Source organism: Rhipicephalus microplus, chromosome 5, assembly GCF_043290135.1.
Source record: "Rhipicephalus microplus isolate Deutch F79 chromosome 5, USDA_Rmic, whole genome shotgun sequence".
Classification (NCBI taxonomy): Eukaryota; Metazoa; Arthropoda; class Arachnida; order Ixodida; family Ixodidae; genus Rhipicephalus; species Rhipicephalus microplus.
The window spans coordinates 65,169,601-65,187,003 of record NC_134704.1 but is presented as its reverse complement, the minus strand read 5'-3'; the positions used below and the strand labels follow the sequence as shown (position 1 = coordinate 65,187,003).

The 17,403-nt window shown below is 46.1% G+C and overlaps 1 protein-coding gene across 1 annotated transcript in view; it reads right to left on the bottom strand.

The window, feature by feature from the left end:
* LOC142761696 (solute carrier family 35 member F2-like) overlaps positions 1 to 17,403 on the bottom strand; it is a 240,889-nt gene that overhangs the window by 19,874 nt on the left and 203,612 nt on the right. Inside the window, exons 3-5 of the mRNA XM_075895631.1 lie at positions 6,933 to 7,042; positions 4,774 to 4,967; positions 1,831 to 2,159 (exon numbers count right to left, since the gene is read on the bottom strand). Of these exons, the coding sequence (XP_075751746.1) occupies positions 1,831 to 2,159; positions 4,774 to 4,967; positions 6,933 to 7,042 (633 nt within the window). The remainder of the gene's footprint in view (positions 1 to 1,830; positions 2,160 to 4,773; positions 4,968 to 6,932; positions 7,043 to 17,403) is intronic.

The window sequence follows — 17,403 nt, the reverse complement described above, 5'->3', positions numbered from 1 at the left end:
CTGGGCTGGCCCTGGACACTGCTACATAAATCAACTTCAGCGCACGGCACCTAACCACGATTGACGTTAACCCGACGTGACGGCTTATCAAAGGCGTACATATTGATATGATAAGTGGAGTTTAACGTCCCAAAACCACCATATGATTATGATAGACGCCGGAGTGGAGGCCTCCCAAAATTTAGACCACCTGTGGTTCTTTAACGTGCATCCAAATCTGAGCACACGTGCCTACAACATTTCCGCCTCCATCGGAAATGCAGCCGCCGCAGCCGGGATTCGATCCCGCGACCTGCGGGTAAGCAGCCGAGTACCTTAGCTACTATACCACCGCGGCGGGACAAAGGTGTACATATGTGATGCTTTTTTTTTTCTTTCGAGGGGGGGGGGACTTCTTTATTTCGGGGTGGGCGCCTCCTTTAAATGGTCGTTTTTAGCTCTGCATGTCATGGAAACCAGTTTTGGTGGAGAGAGGGGACACGGGCCCGGGATGCCACCCCACGGCTACGCCACTGGTCTGGTTACGCGGTCCTTGTCGAACGAGTTCTTGCAGCTGTAACACGAGAAAGGGCACAGTGCCGACTGCTTCAGAGACGCACGCACAACATCGTGGCAACTTGTAAACTCCTTACTCCAGTCACTGTGTATTAGACGCGAACAGAATATGTTCACGAAAGTTACGAACAGCCCGAATCATAGCAGTAACAAGCGTAATCTCACGCAACGTTCGAGAACGGTGTGTATCCTTGCAAAGGTTACTTAAGATTTTAGTCACCACTTCTGAACCAATTATGAATTATGAATTAGTCTCCAGTCATTATTATGATTCATCGCTTACATAAGTGAGGAGCAACACCAAAGCAATTAAGAAACCTTGTATATTGCCATGCCGCTTTAGCTTCCCAGTGTGGGGTGCCCCTCAAGCGACTAATCAGAGATAACTAACGTTTTTAGTACTGTCTGTTAGTAACTAAATTAGGTAGGGCCGTTCATCTAGAGATGCTCTGGCTAAAGCGGCTCGCCGGGCCTCGTCCGGGGTTACCAAGTGGCCTCCCAAGGCCTGATTTGAAAGCCGCGCCTCCTACTGTATGGGAGCTGTATGAGCGTCAAGCTTGCCGGAACAGCGCGCGAGGGAACCTGTATGTAATGTGTGTAAGTGTTGGTATCCGTCCGCATCATTGGGATATTCGGAAGGGTGTAATTTAGAAAGTGTGTGTATACGGGGGTACGCGATCGTCTAAATCAAGAAACGAAACCTTCCAATTGTGGTAGCATCACTTCGAAGCTTGCGTGTACCTGTTGTACTGGTAGGCAGCCAGCGACATGGGCGAGTCGATATAGCCGAGTTTCGGGTTGGCTGCTGCTCCATATCTCGATAAACCACTGGGTCATCGAACGGCACTGGGTATTGAACCCGGTACCTCCCGCATAACAATTACCGATCAATCAGTAATACAATTTTAGTAAAGAAAAACTAAAACAAGTTTTCTATCAGCTTTATTAACCACTGTCATGCTTTGCAATCTGCATGACCAGTATTCGCTGTGGTTGCTGCCATCAACACCGACACCTTGAAGCTATATAGCTCTCATTCAACAAATGAAGTACTTTCATTCTCGTCGTTTCATCAAAATGACAGAAAACCTTTAGACTTGAGTGCGACGCACAGCGTAGTCCAAGCGAAAGGCACGCCAGCACAATAACAGCTCGTAATATATAAATGAAGTCGACACGCGCGACAGCAGCGCAACCATCCAAAAACACGCTTGGCCTTTTTTTCATGAGCAATCAAACGCTTTGCAGCCGATGGCAGAACGGCAGCCCACTCACAGCTGGATGCCGTTGATGACGCTCCCGAAAAGTCCCACCGCGCCGAGAAACTCGACGGTGCCGCAGAGCTTGACGGAGGCCTCTTGCGCCACGTTGGATATGCCGTAGAGTGCGGCGCCGCCGAGGCAGAGCATGTCGCCCAGCAGACGGTTGGCCGAGGGCGACGCCTGTCCAGCCGAGTGAGACGCCTCGTGCGCGTCGGCCCACACCAGGCAGCCGACGCCCAGCAGCGCCACGCTGACGCCCATCACGTGCACCGGGTGGTAGCGCACCTTGAGCGCCAGCCACGACAACGCCAGCACCACCGGAATCGTGAAGCAGTCCAGCAGCTGCGGTGTTAAGGCGAAACATCTATGGGCTGAACTCCATACCGACTGCTCACTGACGATGACCGCCAGCGGCATGAATAGGAATGTTAGCTAAAGGCATGTGAATGACGAAAGCGCGCCAGTGATTCTGTGATGTCATGCCTTGATGACGTAATCAGCGACGTTATGCTCAGACGTCATCTGGAGACCTTATTCAATGACATCGACCTTAACCGATATAGGAAATGGTGCAACACCGGATTAAGTGCGCAAGGTGGTGCAACAACTCACAAGGCCTCACTTAAAAATTAAGGGATCCTGAAGGTTTGGCTTTAAGAGTTGAACACTATAGCGATAACGTGTCCCTAGTGCGTGCTTCAACCACATTGTGCCGAAATCTTTTCAAACTTGCTGAGCACTCGTTACGTGGCCTTAGGGAATAGGCTCAGTAATGTGTGTGCCTTATGTAGTGGGTGACCGGCTTTAAACTATGAAGTCATTATGATAAGCAAATTTTCTGACGCCTGATGGCCATGTACACTTGTATCACGCATATTATTGCAGTATTCATGTTGTATTGTGAAAGCATGTATACAACAAGCGTGTGTCTGTAAAGTATGAAGCTTACTTTCAGTGCATTTGCAAGCAGAGGAAGTCATTTTCGCTGTCTGTACGATCAGACGCGTGGCTCTGTGGCCCGCTTTCCACCCGAGCGACAGGGTTCGATCCACATCACGACTCAGAACTTTTATTATTCGTTTCATTTGCATCTTTCTCAATTTTTCGGTCACGAACAAGATGATGACTTTTCGCTCACAACAAACGACGCCGACGCCGAAATTTCTGCGAAACGAGCTCTTTAACACTATCGCGTATTGAACTGTTTCCCAGGAGCATAGGTATCTAACTAAATTAAGGAAATGTCTAGTTATTTTGCAATCAGCCAGTCTTCACTCCTGCGTAAAAAAGAGTCAAATACAAGGCTCGAAATGCAACCTAGTTTGTTCCTTGTTTGTATTCTTTTCGAGCAAAGAAACGTAAAGCTCTCTACATTGGTCCTGGAACACGGTGCGTTGAACTATTGTTTAACATGGTGGTGTCTCCAGCAAGATAATCGAAGCGAAGTAAAATTAAATGAACTCTAGTTTTTCGCTCAAGAAGCCCGTGCAAATTCGTTTGAAGCCATATGATGAAACACGCAATGCGTGACGTGCCTCCGCAGCTGATGCGTACAATTTCCCACCCCGCTGCTGAAGTGGACATATTCGATATCGCTATTAAGACAACTAGGAAACGACCGTAATTCCTGACTTGCCTGTCTGGTAGTGGCTGTCTGGCATTTATTTGAACTTCGGATAAACTCATGTTTTGTCGCACTGACGAGGTGAATTTGATCAATTACTTAATTCTCATTATTAATCCTGACAGTCTTTTGGTCATTGTGTTTATTTATGTGTCGATCTCCTATGTAAACAACTCAACCTAAATCAATGAATAATAACGATCAATTTCGTACCTACTTGGAAGTGCTTGGAAATTGGAAGTGCTCGACTATAGACGTGTCTCGGAGAGAATCAAGAGTGTCGCTAGGTGTGTGTCGCACTGAAAAGGCCTCTATTATATAGGCCAGATTGTTTTGATACTCACACCCACGTTTAAAACAAGCATATGTAATCTTAACCACAGTTATCTGCATATGAGGCTGGCGTTTGGGGCGCGGGATAATTACATCACAGACGATGTCGAGTCGACACTGGCGGCCATCATGTGTGGAGAACAGCGTAGTCGTCCGTTCCACGTAATCAGCTGTCACTCCCAAAGATGGCTGCGCCTTGCAAGTAATTAAAAAACTGGTCTATACAAAACCCCTCAAGAAATATAGCTAAATGTAAATGCGACCTGGAGCGTGACTGCCGACGTGGCATTTTGGGCCCTTTATGGATAGTGAGCAAAGATACCGCTGCTTAGCGACATGTGCATATACTTAAAAAATCGCCACCCAAGCACTCCGTACAGAGGGTTCAGCAGCGAAGCTGAAACGTACAGCCGCAGGTGGCTTCAGACGTCACAGCTTAAGTCGAAGAAGCGGGCACTGTCCCCAGCAAGAGCGTTCCCGCCATCGCCTCACTGACGCTGCTCTGTCCGCAACGCCGGTTCATCGGCTCGCCGTTGTCGCTTGCGTTTAACTCGGTAAGCTGCCGGATCCTCGGTGCGCAGTTTCTGCCTACTTTTCGCCACCCATGCGTGTTCCTGTGCCCATACTGCTGCATCGGCCCGGCGAAAATGAATTCTCTCAAGCATCAGCTGTCAGCGATGTTCTTGAAAACGTGTCTTCTGGTCAGGCGTCTGTACGATTCTGCACGCGAGCTCGGAAGCACGGCTGCGAAACGATGAACGACGTCACTGACTACACAGCCAATGGCACGCGTGCATGCTTGGGCACGACGCAGACAATGGCTTCCCTAGCGGCGCTGCTGCCAATGGCGCGCGCGCTTTGGTACGACGCAGACAACGACGTAATTCACGGCGCTCACAGTGGAGACTCTTAAGACTGTTTGTGGCGAACCTACAGCTTTGGTTTCGCCTAGCCATACACAGCCTTCACCGTAAAGTGGTCGAAGCGCACGGGGCATACCTGTACGCTGGTGAGCGTGGTGTACTGGTAGGCCTTGACCAGGAGATAGTTTGCCTCGACGTCCACCAACGCAAGGAGGAAGTAGCGTCCACCACGGGCTCTGAGCACAGGTATGAGGCCTGCATCACCGCCACGGCACGCCAGCCACGTGGTGAACACCGCACACAGCAGCACGTAGTTGACGAAGCTCTGCGCTGAATTCGAGAAGAAGCGTCGTCGGCGTTGTAACAACACGGCTGAATGCCGTGTCTATATACTGCGCTTTAACACTCGCAAGCAAATCTGTCAAGTTCCATCTGATTATGGTTAAGAGCAGCGCGACAGCCAACGACAACGATGAACCAGCAATCAAAAGGTTTTTTTTTTCAATAAGAAAAACAACATGAAATTTTATTCTTGTAGAAGCGCTACTAGAACAAAGACTTTACGAAACACAGGACGAAACGCTACTAAAACAAAAAAATATTTAGCAACAAAAGAACAACAAATTCAAGTGAAGTGTACGACCATCATTACAAAGCCAGAGTAATAATATGAAAAAAAAAAGCCGTTGAACGAGTAGTAACGTTCTGAACAGCCTGAATGCATGCAGTCACAATGCACGTGTACGACCAATTATAACTGTGAAGACACCTTGTTCATGTCCCACCTACGCAAGAATCGGTAAAGCTTTTACTGAGCACTAAACCACGCAAGCCATGATAAAACAAAACTGGACGATTCTGCGAGCTAACCTCGTCGCTTCTAGGTCATTTCTAGGCCTTCATAAACAACAGTTTATGAGGGTTGTTTCTGGATAGATTTTTAGGTTCTTTCTAGGCTGTAGCGAAGTGTTAGGGCGCTATAGCCAAGTTCAACCGATTGCTACGACGTTTTAGCAAACTACTAGTACGTAAGTATGAGTGAGACGACAGCAATTATTAACGAGAGGTCAGCTGTCTTGACCAAGCTTAATCATCGTAGCCGTCGTACTCATCATAGTCATCATCATAAAATGTCCTTCTATATAAACTCTGGAGAACTCCTCGCGCTCGTCCCTGCCACGACAAACTTTGACAATGGTTTCATCTTCAGACACCAGCATTTCTTGTTGCTCCTCTTTCGAACTATCGGTCTGCTTTGCCTTACCAGGCGACTCTAGCTTTGGCAAGTCTATTATTGCTTAGTAGCTTCATGGCCAAAACGACAGTTACTCATCACGAAGTACAAGCAACTGTTATCGTAACCAGGACTGGGAGGAGCTTTATAGTGGACCGATAGTGAGCCAGTGAATCGTGGTACGGCATACCAATGATGGGAGCTCAAGCAGCAAATCTGTTGAAATAAGGAATTCCTGCCACGGTGGTCAACAGGTTATGGTTTTCGAGCATGGACCCGCAGATCGAACCTCAGCCACGGCGGCAGCATTTCCGGAGTCCTACACTGCAGCATCTCTCATAGGTCACTCGTTGTTCACCCGTAACAAATTACTATCATCATTAAAAACGGAAGGGGAGGAGGAGGAGAAAAGAAGGAGGAAGGACAAGGTGGTTAGCCGGTAAATGACGGGTATGTGCCACAAAAATTGGGTGACAACGACTACGCACCGCTGGTTCACTACAAATGAGAAAGGCCACAGTTAAGCCCACAAATGGCTGAGAAGCGAAAACGGCGAGTCAAACACCCGGACTACGTACAGCGAGGCAATGCTAGGAAACGGGAGAGGCAACGGCGGCTGCGGAGATATTCTTAAGTGTTGGAAGGCTAACGTCAACGACGATGTGCCTAAGTCGTGCGTATGACTTTCATCGACTAAACTCGAACTTCTCTGCGCTGAGAATCGACACAAAAACAACCTAACATCACCTAGCAATGGCATAAAAGCAAACCAGATTAGTCTTCAGAACGAGTTTCACTGTGTCAAGCGTTGCGCGGTTTACTGCAGGCTTCACTGATTTTTTTGGTGATATAAATTAAAAATTCAGTAGATCCAACGTATTCTGGGAATCGATGTTATGCGAAGCATACGAGTGGAAGGCGACTGTGTTTTTATTGTTTTTTAGGGAAACGTAACGAAATGACCCCTTGTAACTTAAGCTAAAGCTGGGAAACCGCTTACTTGCCCCTTAGCGTCTGCTTTAACGAACTGGGAGCCAAGCAGCCTTGATTGTATCACTCACCCGTGGGGATTTGCAGGTTGTGCTGCGACTGTAGGATTTGGCTGGTGACTCCAGTGCCGCACAGGAGGCCCGAGAGAACTTGGCCAAGCAGTAGCGCCTTCCACACCTCCCTGAAGAGGGAAGCGAAATGAAAATGAAGACGTAAGTAAGTATTTGTCAAGGAACACGTAGAAAAACAAAAGATAAGAGAAAATGATGCGGAGCCAAAGTGTGTGGTGCGTACACCCAACAGCAAACAGGACGTAGGCTTCGGGAAATTTTTGCTCTCCTTTTGAATGACATTTCCAATCTCGCGGGTGAATGTATAGTTTGCAATAACTGCGACAGGCTAGAATGTTGTTCGGATGCTATGTTCCCAGCCCAAGCAGGAATATACGTTTTTTTGGAATGTCACTTATTGCAAATTGTTGCTGTTCGCTGTACAGTATCCAGAGCAATATGTTCTCAGCGAAGAAAGAGGAAGAAAAGAACGGTTGGACAGGTGGGTTAGCCAATTTTCAGACCATCTTGCAAACTTCTGTGCGGAAGGGCGTAAGGAGAATAAGATATGATAGAAAATAGATGTTATAAATGAAGGAAAAAAGAAAAAACAAAACAATAATACGGTAAACGACAATGCTTTAAGCCTGTCTCTACGAGCACTTGTCCTCCAGAAACGCATCCACATTCGAAAGCCTTCCGTGCTAAAGACTGTCCCGGCCGCTGTTCTAAGGCCCTTTTCTCCGACAACGGGCGATTGTCAAGTCTAACATTTTTGAAAGTCCGCTCACTTCATTATTCTTCGAGAGGAACAATTCAATTGAAAAAATGCCGCGTTTATGTTAAAATCAATTTACTGTGCTTAAACAGACATTGCATACGGCTGAACACAAAAACAAATGCAGCAGAAACTTCACGCGTACCTCTCATTTCACTAGTAGTTTGAAGCAGCCTTTTAACTGCAACGGAACGTTGCAAAGCTTACAAGGTCGTTTTTCATTAGTATGTGCGTTGCTTCTAGTTTTATAAAATTACTCGCAAACGTTTTTTAGCAAAAAAGAAATGAGAAGAGATTTCCACACTGGTTTACACAACACTCGAGTACCTGAAACAGCATGTCTTCTTTCTTGACAGGTTAATAAAGTTGAGAATGGTTTTACATCATTACCCCCTCTAAGCACATGTTATGTTGTTTATATGCTGTCGATTGAACAAGATAAAAAACAATTAGTCTCATTCTCCATCATCACAGCTCACACTTTGCACAATTTCAGACTAAGTACGTTATCACGAAAAAAGACAAAGCTTCTGCAAGTGCCCACATCCATATTTATTGGAATTCTCGACTATTAAGTGTCCAGAATAGTGTTTTTTTTTTAGATCAAAAGCTAGTCGAGACCACAATAAGAGTGCCGCAGCTGTCTGTCGTGACCACCGCAGGTGTTCGTAACCACGATCGCGCGAAATAAGACAAAAAAAACTAAATATGCGATGTAACGGGGTTAGAAACTGGGTCCTCTCTGTGATACCTGTGTGTTCTACCACTGAGCTAGGTCGGTGCTTTTTGTTTATTTAATGCACTGAATCGCTAGTTGTAAATGTTGTGAGCTGAGAACAACAAAATTCGTCACACTAGATTTATTTCAAGATAAACGACGCCCACATTGTTTCAATCTGTAAAAGGTATTTCAAAAAATCGGGCTAACACACACAAGCGTTCAGAAGAGTAAGCCACTGCGGCACAGGGTCGATAGTTTAAACATCACAGCGCACTTGAGCAGCTTCGTCAATCGGTGCCTGACACTTCATTCCAATATCACCCTATACAGGCTCTATGTATAAGGAATCACGTTAACATGTGCAATAAAGCGTTTTAAAACAGCAAAAAAAACAACCAGGCATCACACAGTGTGAATTGCGTAGAGTAGGTAGTTGGCTGCTCCAACTAATCACAAAACCCTCACACATAATTCTTCATTGTTATCAGCCACAACAAGAACAAAATGCTCGTAATGTTTTACAAGCCCGTGGCGGGTATACCACGCTTCTTCGACAAATGGCGAATAATAGCATAGTAGACGCTCGATATAATTTATAGCGCCAATTTGATTGATCTGTGGGGTTTAACGTCCCAAAACCACCATATGATTATGATATGATATGATATGAGAGACGCCGTAGTGGAGGGCTCCGGATATTTCGACCACCTGGGGTTTTTTAACGTGCACCCAAATCTGAGCAGACGGGCCTTCAACATTTCTGGCATCGAAAATGCAGCCGCCGCAGCCAGGATTCGATCCCGCGACCTGCGAGTCAGAAGTCGAGTACCTTAGCGACTAGACCACCACGGCAGAGCTAATTTATAGCGCAGTGGGTACAATACAAGTGTGCTTTGTGTACTAGTTGCCCTAAACGTGTTTCAAAAGGCTCCAGAAAGGCATTCAGCTTTCGTTGTGACGGTGCTGCGCGTTCTGTTCAAACCTGGTACTTTTTATAGTTAATTTTTGTCAACACGTTTCTCGCAAGGCGCACACTGCATGGTTCTGTCACATGCGCGGTTGTTGTCTATCGGATGGATTCATGCCCATCTAACTCAGCTGCAATTTCAGCGTTTTTCCCATCTCTACTCTTCGTCGATGTAGCTTCATCGTCAAGTTTTCGCTCTTCAAAGCCACGCGAACATTGCCATTGTCGCTAAGCAAGGAAGCTTGTGTTTGCACAGCCACCAGTAAGTCATGTTTTTTTGAAGGCAACAAAGGCACAGTTAAAGAATAAAACAGAAATTTACCAAAACGACGCAGAAAGACTATGTGATTATGCGTACAAAGAGGAGCAGTGCAAACCACTGCCTCACTTGCTTTCCGTTACTTGCTCTTTTTATATTCCGTCTTCTCATTACGTTCTATTTTCTCTCGCTTTCGCTCGCGCCTACTTCCTTTCAGCTTAAGTGCCGAGGGACCTAGTCGGGCCCGCGTCATGCATGCAAGAACTCGCTCAGCCTGGCTCACAGAGATTAGCAGGACGGCCGACTATTTCGGAACACGAGGGATAACGTAACCGCGTGTTGGGCCAGCGCGAACGATCATAGCTGTGCGCAGCAAGACAATTAGATGGGCGGCAAACATGGGATTACCACGACAAAAAGCTTGTGAAGGAACGGTGCATTGACCTGTTCTTTGGAGAGGATGATGGGAACGAGGTGGTCTGGTTGAAGGGAGGGCTTGTCACCTGGGGGCATCGTTTGCAACGGGTGCAGTGATGCCAACACCATGTTGAAACATAGCCAGAGATAACTTGAGAATCCGCTAATTGTGTGTTGCAAAACGACAAGGCCTAAGAAAACGCCGTGTGAGAGGGGTCCAAAGCAGTTGTGGTCACTTAAGGTCTATAAGGTCTACCGCATGGTATACATGGCTCATATAGACTACACGTCTAAAATTGTATACGACAACTACGAAAGGCTGTCCCACATCACATGTTGCTTCGATCGGCTTTAATTGTGATGTGCCCATTTGTACTACACGCTTCCCGAGTGGTCAGTTCGTGCTTATTGAACTTTTCGGTGCCTTGAAATAAGGTTGTGCAGTTTTGCCACATTTGTAACATGAAAATCCCGGAGAGACCCCCCCCCCCCCCAGAAAACGGAAGCGCGACCGCACACCACCTTTGCAACTAATTAAATAGTGATGTCCCAGAATTATCAATGCGCTTCCAAGGCGTGGCCCCCGGAAGTACATGTCATAACAGCCGTCTGGAGTACGTGCCAATGGTGACGTCCGTTCAGTAATGTTTAACCGTTAACTTTTTTTAACCCTGGTAGTTGCGCTGATAATGTATGCTGCTAAACACTAAGTCACGGGATCAGTTCCCGGCCACAGCGGTGACATTTCCATACAGCAGACATACCGAATAAAAATAGAAACGAAAAATATGGAAAAACAATAGGGGTTATAGGCGACGAGTTAAGCATCCCCTGCGGGACCCAGGAGAGAAACAATACACTGTGGAATTGTTCCTCTCGTTGTTTGTTGCGAAAGCCCTTCTCTCTGATTGAATAAAGCTTTACAAGTGCACGGCCTTTTTTCCTTGAAGGAGCATGCGCACAAGCGAATGTGAATCGGCGCACATTAGGGTTGTCAGCCATAGGACAATTGCCACACTTGTATGGTATATTTTCGGAGGTAGTAGGGCGGTAATACGATTTTCTCATCGAGCGTAAGATAATTTTCACTTTTCTAACGCCATCGATCACCGGAACGGTTGATACGACATCCGTGAAAGTGACATTGCTGAATAAATCTGAAAACTAAATCTTTCTTTGAACAAAGCCAAACACGTCGAAGCCGACGTCGGCGGCAAATTCCAGCTCAGAATGTCCATATAATTGCTATCGCAATAAAATGTCTCCAGCATAGGGGCAGACGCGAAGGGTGATACGCTAATCTTTGGAGGGCGCTGCATTGAATACAGTCACCGGAGAAGAAGAAAAACACGGTTGATCCCTTGTCCTAAGAATCGGTATAACACAAAACTGAAACGTGTCCAAACAGAAGTATTTGATTTATTTCTATCATCGACCAGCTTACCTCTCCAATGCTGTTCCTAAAACACAAGCGGTCATGTGGGCTAGTGACCTAGCACGCACCCAGTTGGATGACCGACTTAAACTAATCATTGAACTAAACTAAAGCTAAACCTTAAACTTAAACTAAACAGCACATCAGACTAAACTCAGAACTTGCAGCGCACACCTCAAGCAGATAGCACGCATGAAATGAGCGTACACAAGACGAGCGTGCAGCAACAACACTCAAATCACACTGCTCAAACAGAAAGACGCACGAAATGAACGCACAGGTATACAAAGAACGAGCGCAAGACACTGTCACCATTTTTACTTCGTTTGTGAGCAGCACGCTGCTTTCGCAGACGCCACCATGGCAACGAGCGCATTGATGGTCGTGCTCTCTTTCACTACTGTAACTTCAAAGCTAACTTGCGGAGGACGCACAAAAAGTACATAGCACTCGAATCCTGAGATAAGCGCGCGCACGAGTGTGCCACCCCGCTGAAGAGCATCTATACGCACTTAAACCCGTCATGTGACTGTGGCCTAGCACGCAGCACCACTTCTCGGTGGTGGTGCTTGCGAGAAAGTGGTGGGTCCCACAGCCACGCGAGAAGTGGTGGAGCTCGACGACCTTTAGCGCGCGCGCCCGACGCGCGTCAGTCGTGCCATCTCACTACTGATGACGAAAACGCGCTGAAGAGGACCCCCCAGTGGTACATGGTGCATATGAATGACTGCTCCCCGTTAACAAAGTGTAGATGGCTCGCTTTGTGGCTTTGTGGATAGCGTCGCGTGCTAAGGAACGCGAGGTCGCGTGTTTGATGCACCACTGCGAAACTTTTCCTTGTTTTTTTTTTCTTCGCCATTTTTGAGTATATATTTTACAACGTCATATCCGTAACGGAAATACGTCATCGGAGCTGTAGTGGACCCCGGCATAAAACACTTTCGTGTTAAGAATCATACATGATAAAGTAGGGTAACTCTGACCATGACGTGGGTACTTTTCAAAAATTGTTTGACAACACTAGCGTGTGTGTGTGTGTGTGTGTGTGTGTGTGTGTGTGTGTGTGTGTGTGTGTGTGTGTGTGTGTGTGTGTGTGTGTGTGTGTTTGACGGGGGATAATTTGAGGCTTCATAGCATACCGATCGGTAAGTGTTCATTCTTTTTAAATACGCTGGATGTAACTAGACAAGTGAAACATAGACGGCCCAAGAGAAAGAAGAACGAAAGAGAACACCAAGATCGCTGAAGCACACGAGTACCAGAAATATAGAATACGTGCGTCAGCAGCACCGCACCACTTTAGAGCTCTCCACTACGTAGCGTCATACGCCCTGCAGGCACGAAACCCTACACAAATTGTACGAGTGTACTGAAACCAACTCATTAATAAGCAACAGGTTCAGACAACTTTGTAACTCCACTCCACAAAAAAGGTAGGGGGAGGGATCGTTACTTTCACCTAAACGACGTCCATAGTACACCAAAATTGCGGTATAACGAAGTCCCGAGCAAAAGCTAGCGCGAGACTGCAGCCGAGATCCAAGGGTGATTACAAAACGTGAAAAAGAATCCCTACAAATGCTGTGAGGGCGACCTACAAAAGCCATCAGAAGGTAAGCGCAAAAACTGCATTCTTGCCCTGCTCACCGGCGGCTTGCAGTCGGCTCACTCTACAGCGACACAAAGGCTAGAAAAAAAAAACAATGAAAGAAGGAGAGTCTGAGCAGATTGTGCACCGAGCTTGGTAGTGTAGAAAAGGCGGAATAATTCGGGCAAGATAAAAGAACGAATGGGGTACGTGTACCCACGACTTCGGCCGCGCATCCGTCGGGCTTCGCGATTTCCCCGCGACAAGCTGCAGTCTATAGCTTCGCCACCACTGTTCTTTCAATTGTTTTTTTTTTTCAGTTCTCAGCGCTCGTGCTCGTTTATTTTTTTTTTCGCGTAAATCTAGAGCAAAATGGAAGAATCAAAATGAGGACTAAAATACGGAGAAGAGAAAGAAACGTGCTCGGCTTCGCGAGGGCTTTAATCTACCCCGCTCGGTTCTCCTCTCAGTGGCGCAAGCGACGGAGCGAGCAGCCAGCCCGCGTTGAGATGGGATCTCCATTTCAAATGAACACAGAACCGACCATTCATTGCGTTCCTTTTCTTTTGCGTGGGAACGCGCCTGTCTGATTACCGTGTTCCGCTTACTCAGCGAGCAATGCGTGGAGTGGTGCTTGTTCAGAAGAATGGAACTGAAGAGCAAACAAGAAACAACGAATGAAGACCGAAGCATAAACGCGTGATAGGAAGCCGGCGAGAAGCAAGTCAAGAGAAATCGGAATATACAAGACGTAGAAGAGACGCATTTGGGTAAGCAAAACTAGAAACGATGTGCGCCAAGGGAAAGGAGCCGTAAGTTAGAACTGAGGTAATACTGGTTTATGCAAGGCAACGAAGAAATGAAACTGATAACGAGAAAAAAAGCTAATTTTCAAGAGAGCAATCTTACCCTTGTCCTTAAAAGATGGGGCAGAATGCATCCAGAGAAGGGTAGGGGAGTATCAGTAAATCGAGGCTAAAAAAAAAACGATGACTTTTGCTATGGAGTCGTCTTTGGCGAATACGTAAGAGACCTTGTGAGGGTTTCCTATTCATTTTTTTTTAGCGTTAAGCGCATCATGAACACCTAAATTCTCTGTTACCGTTGCCTGTTGGACTACCTGCGCAACAAAATATCAAGGCGAGGATTTCCCGCTTTATTCCTTTAGTACGCTGCTATTCATGAGATCTTCTCAACCTAAGCATTCTAAGCATGTCTAGGCCTTTTACGATGTGCTTGGCAAAAGGGTCAGACAGGAGGAAGCAAGCGCTTTTATTCCGGGGTGCGTGCGACAGATACAGGTGAATGGAACGTAGGTGAAGCTGTGTACTAATTGCCGGAACAGCGTTGACGATTCGCTCGGCGCTCCTCTTTGTCACCACAAACCCTGCCTATAGCTTCTGTGAACGTGTGCCGGGGATTCGCAGGACACTAACCAATCAATACTCGTACCGAGTCTGCAATCGCGCACGGCAATCAGAAGTTTGCGGTTGCAGTGCGGCGGCGGAGTTATTAACGCGGCAACCGCGCGAATCAACCACATCGTGCAAGCTTGCCGCCTGCGCAGCTTAATTCAATATATATACTTGCACAGTCTTTGTGTAGCGCACACGGTTTCTAACAAATTGCATTACCGGCGTTGGCTGCAAACTCGCGCGCATTTATCATTCAGGCTTGCAAATTGGCCAGGCTGGTGACTAAACTGCCAACTTATCGAGGAAATTATTTATCGTAAAGTCCATTACCACTACCAATTAGTGTGCGGCCAGCATCTCTACAAATGACAAACAGCCTAATTATGAAAATAGGCGTGTGCGAAAAGTAGAGTTTGAAACCGAATCGAATAGTGATGTCACAGAATCGAATGAAAATACTAATCGAATGTTGTTCGAATAGTTTTCGAACGGTAAGTCAAAAATTTTCAGAACAGCCCTAAAACACAACAGTATTTTTATTTGAAACAAATATTGACGAAGTTTCACCGAAACACATTACGGTTAGTTTTAATTGACGCAAAATACCACAATCACGCTAACAAAGGTAAGCTCTTCTACAGCATTTTGTAACTGTAGGTCTAAATAAGTGATTCCCTAACGAAATCATCGATGTAAGACTTTGAAGCCTGATTTCCAATAAAATTGGGACACTAAAACTCAACAATTTTGCGCAAATATAAAGCTGTGTCTGCCTAATTGAAGACCTTGTGATTATGATTGGCCACCAGTCGCTATTTATGTGACCTGGTTCCTTCCAACTGCCACGTATTTCCTAACTTGAACACACTTGAAAGACATTGTGGCAACATTTTGATTGATATGTGAGGTTTAAGGTCCCAAAACCACCATATGTTTATGAGAGACGCCATAGTAGAGGGCTCCGGAAATTTCGACCATCCCGGTTTTTTTAAAGTGCACCCAAATCTGAGCACACGGGCCTACAACATTTCTGCCTCTATCGGAAATGCGGCCGATTCGATCCCGCGGCCTGGCCTTAGCCGCTAGACCACTGCGGCAGGGCTTGTGGCTGCATTTTGACGTCACACATTTGGTTGAGAACTGTTTTGAACACCTATAACATGTTTTTTTTTCTTAACGAACTAGAAGAGATGAAACAGCAACGTAGATAGAGCATCTGTTTCAGAATGGATTGCACTGAATAACTGCGCACTTTCAACGCTGTGACTCTGCGCCCTCTGCGCGAACCCGAAAACTTTTCAGCACCCCTGCATGTGTTTACCTTTTTGCATTCATATACAATGATTATTCAACTGCGTAATATGCTAGTGCAGATTTTGAGCATGAAGTTTACATGAACGCCAACACTCGTCACGGTCGTCTAGTGAGTACATTACTGACCTGAAGCTGGCAAGATTGAATCGAGGTGGCGGCGGCCGTATTTACACAGGAGGTGAAAGCGTTAGAGGCCCGCGTACCTAGATCTAAGCTCCCGTGATATAATCCCAGGTGGTCGAAATTTCCAGTATCCTCCACTTCCGCGTCTCTCACAACCAACTTTATGGTGGTTTTGGGACGCTAAGCCCCATCTATTCAAAAGAAAAATATTTAGGGAACTGAATCACGTCAAATTCAACGAAAGGATAGTCCCCTGAACCGTAAAACGTAAAGTAAATGGCTTGCATGAACCAGTCTTTTATTACAGCTTTTTTGTTAGCAAGTGAGCTCTGCGGATACCCACAAGGTTGTGGAAGGGTCAAGAAAGTAAAATTTAAAACCACCCGTTTGTATCACGAGGCCACAAGGAAAGCCATATCGATTATAGGGAAAGATGTGTCTTGGTGGCCGGAAAACTCGTCCTATAGTTTCGGGAGCAGGTGGAGGACCATTGCTTTTACAGGGTGGTTGATCTATCAGTTCAGCGAACCAGGAAGCTAAACATTGCAGCTCAAGATCGAATTCATCGCCAATGAATAAATCAAGAAAAGTTTTCAGCAACTGAAAAAAGATTTAGTTTTGAGAAATCCGTACAAATCTGTATTGACTGGGAGCTAGAAACAGATAATTGTAAATTTCTATTTATTGGTGATTCATTTTTTTTATTCATTTTGTAACCATTTATTCGTTTATTATTTGCAGACACCACTGAAACAGCAAATGTGGCGGCTCGCTTCGTCAGGTTAACGCATTTATATGTTTCTCAAGTATTCAGGGTGTGTTTTTACACTGATATTTTATTATACACCAGTTTTTAAGCTTCGAGGTGGTAGTACAACGTCCGCACTCTATAACTACAAAGTATCACGCTACACCAGTGTGAGTGTGTTAACGCGCACACTATTTAATGGGCTATCTGTTGCTATGTAGCGGCATTCGCGTGTAGGGGCTTTGCTCCATTCCTGTCATACTTTCACGTTTAAAGTAATGATAACTTTCTGACAGATCGCACGGAGTTCTGTGTCACACACGATCGTTTGTTGAGATAACAGTTGCCTTCATTTTTTTTAGCAGACTGCCAGTGAGCAGGTGGACTTACCCAATGTCTGCGGCGTAAACCCGCTTATGATGCCCACAAGCGTTGCCATGGACCGCAGACATGAGAGGTTCTAACAAAACCTGCCTTGCTGTTCATATTAGAAGCCTTCCCACGATAATTATGGCACTAACTATTCAGAGCGGCGCATACTTTCGCACCCACATTACCGATGCACCGAATTGTACTAACGACCGCTCAGCGCCATCGCTCGGAAAACGCCCGAAAGCAGGTTAAAAGTGCAAGAGGAGTACGCTCGCTTCGAAAGTTACAAACAGTGGCTTTTCCTTTCACGATCGAACAGTAAGACGAAAGCGAAAAAAAAAAATGACGAAAGAGC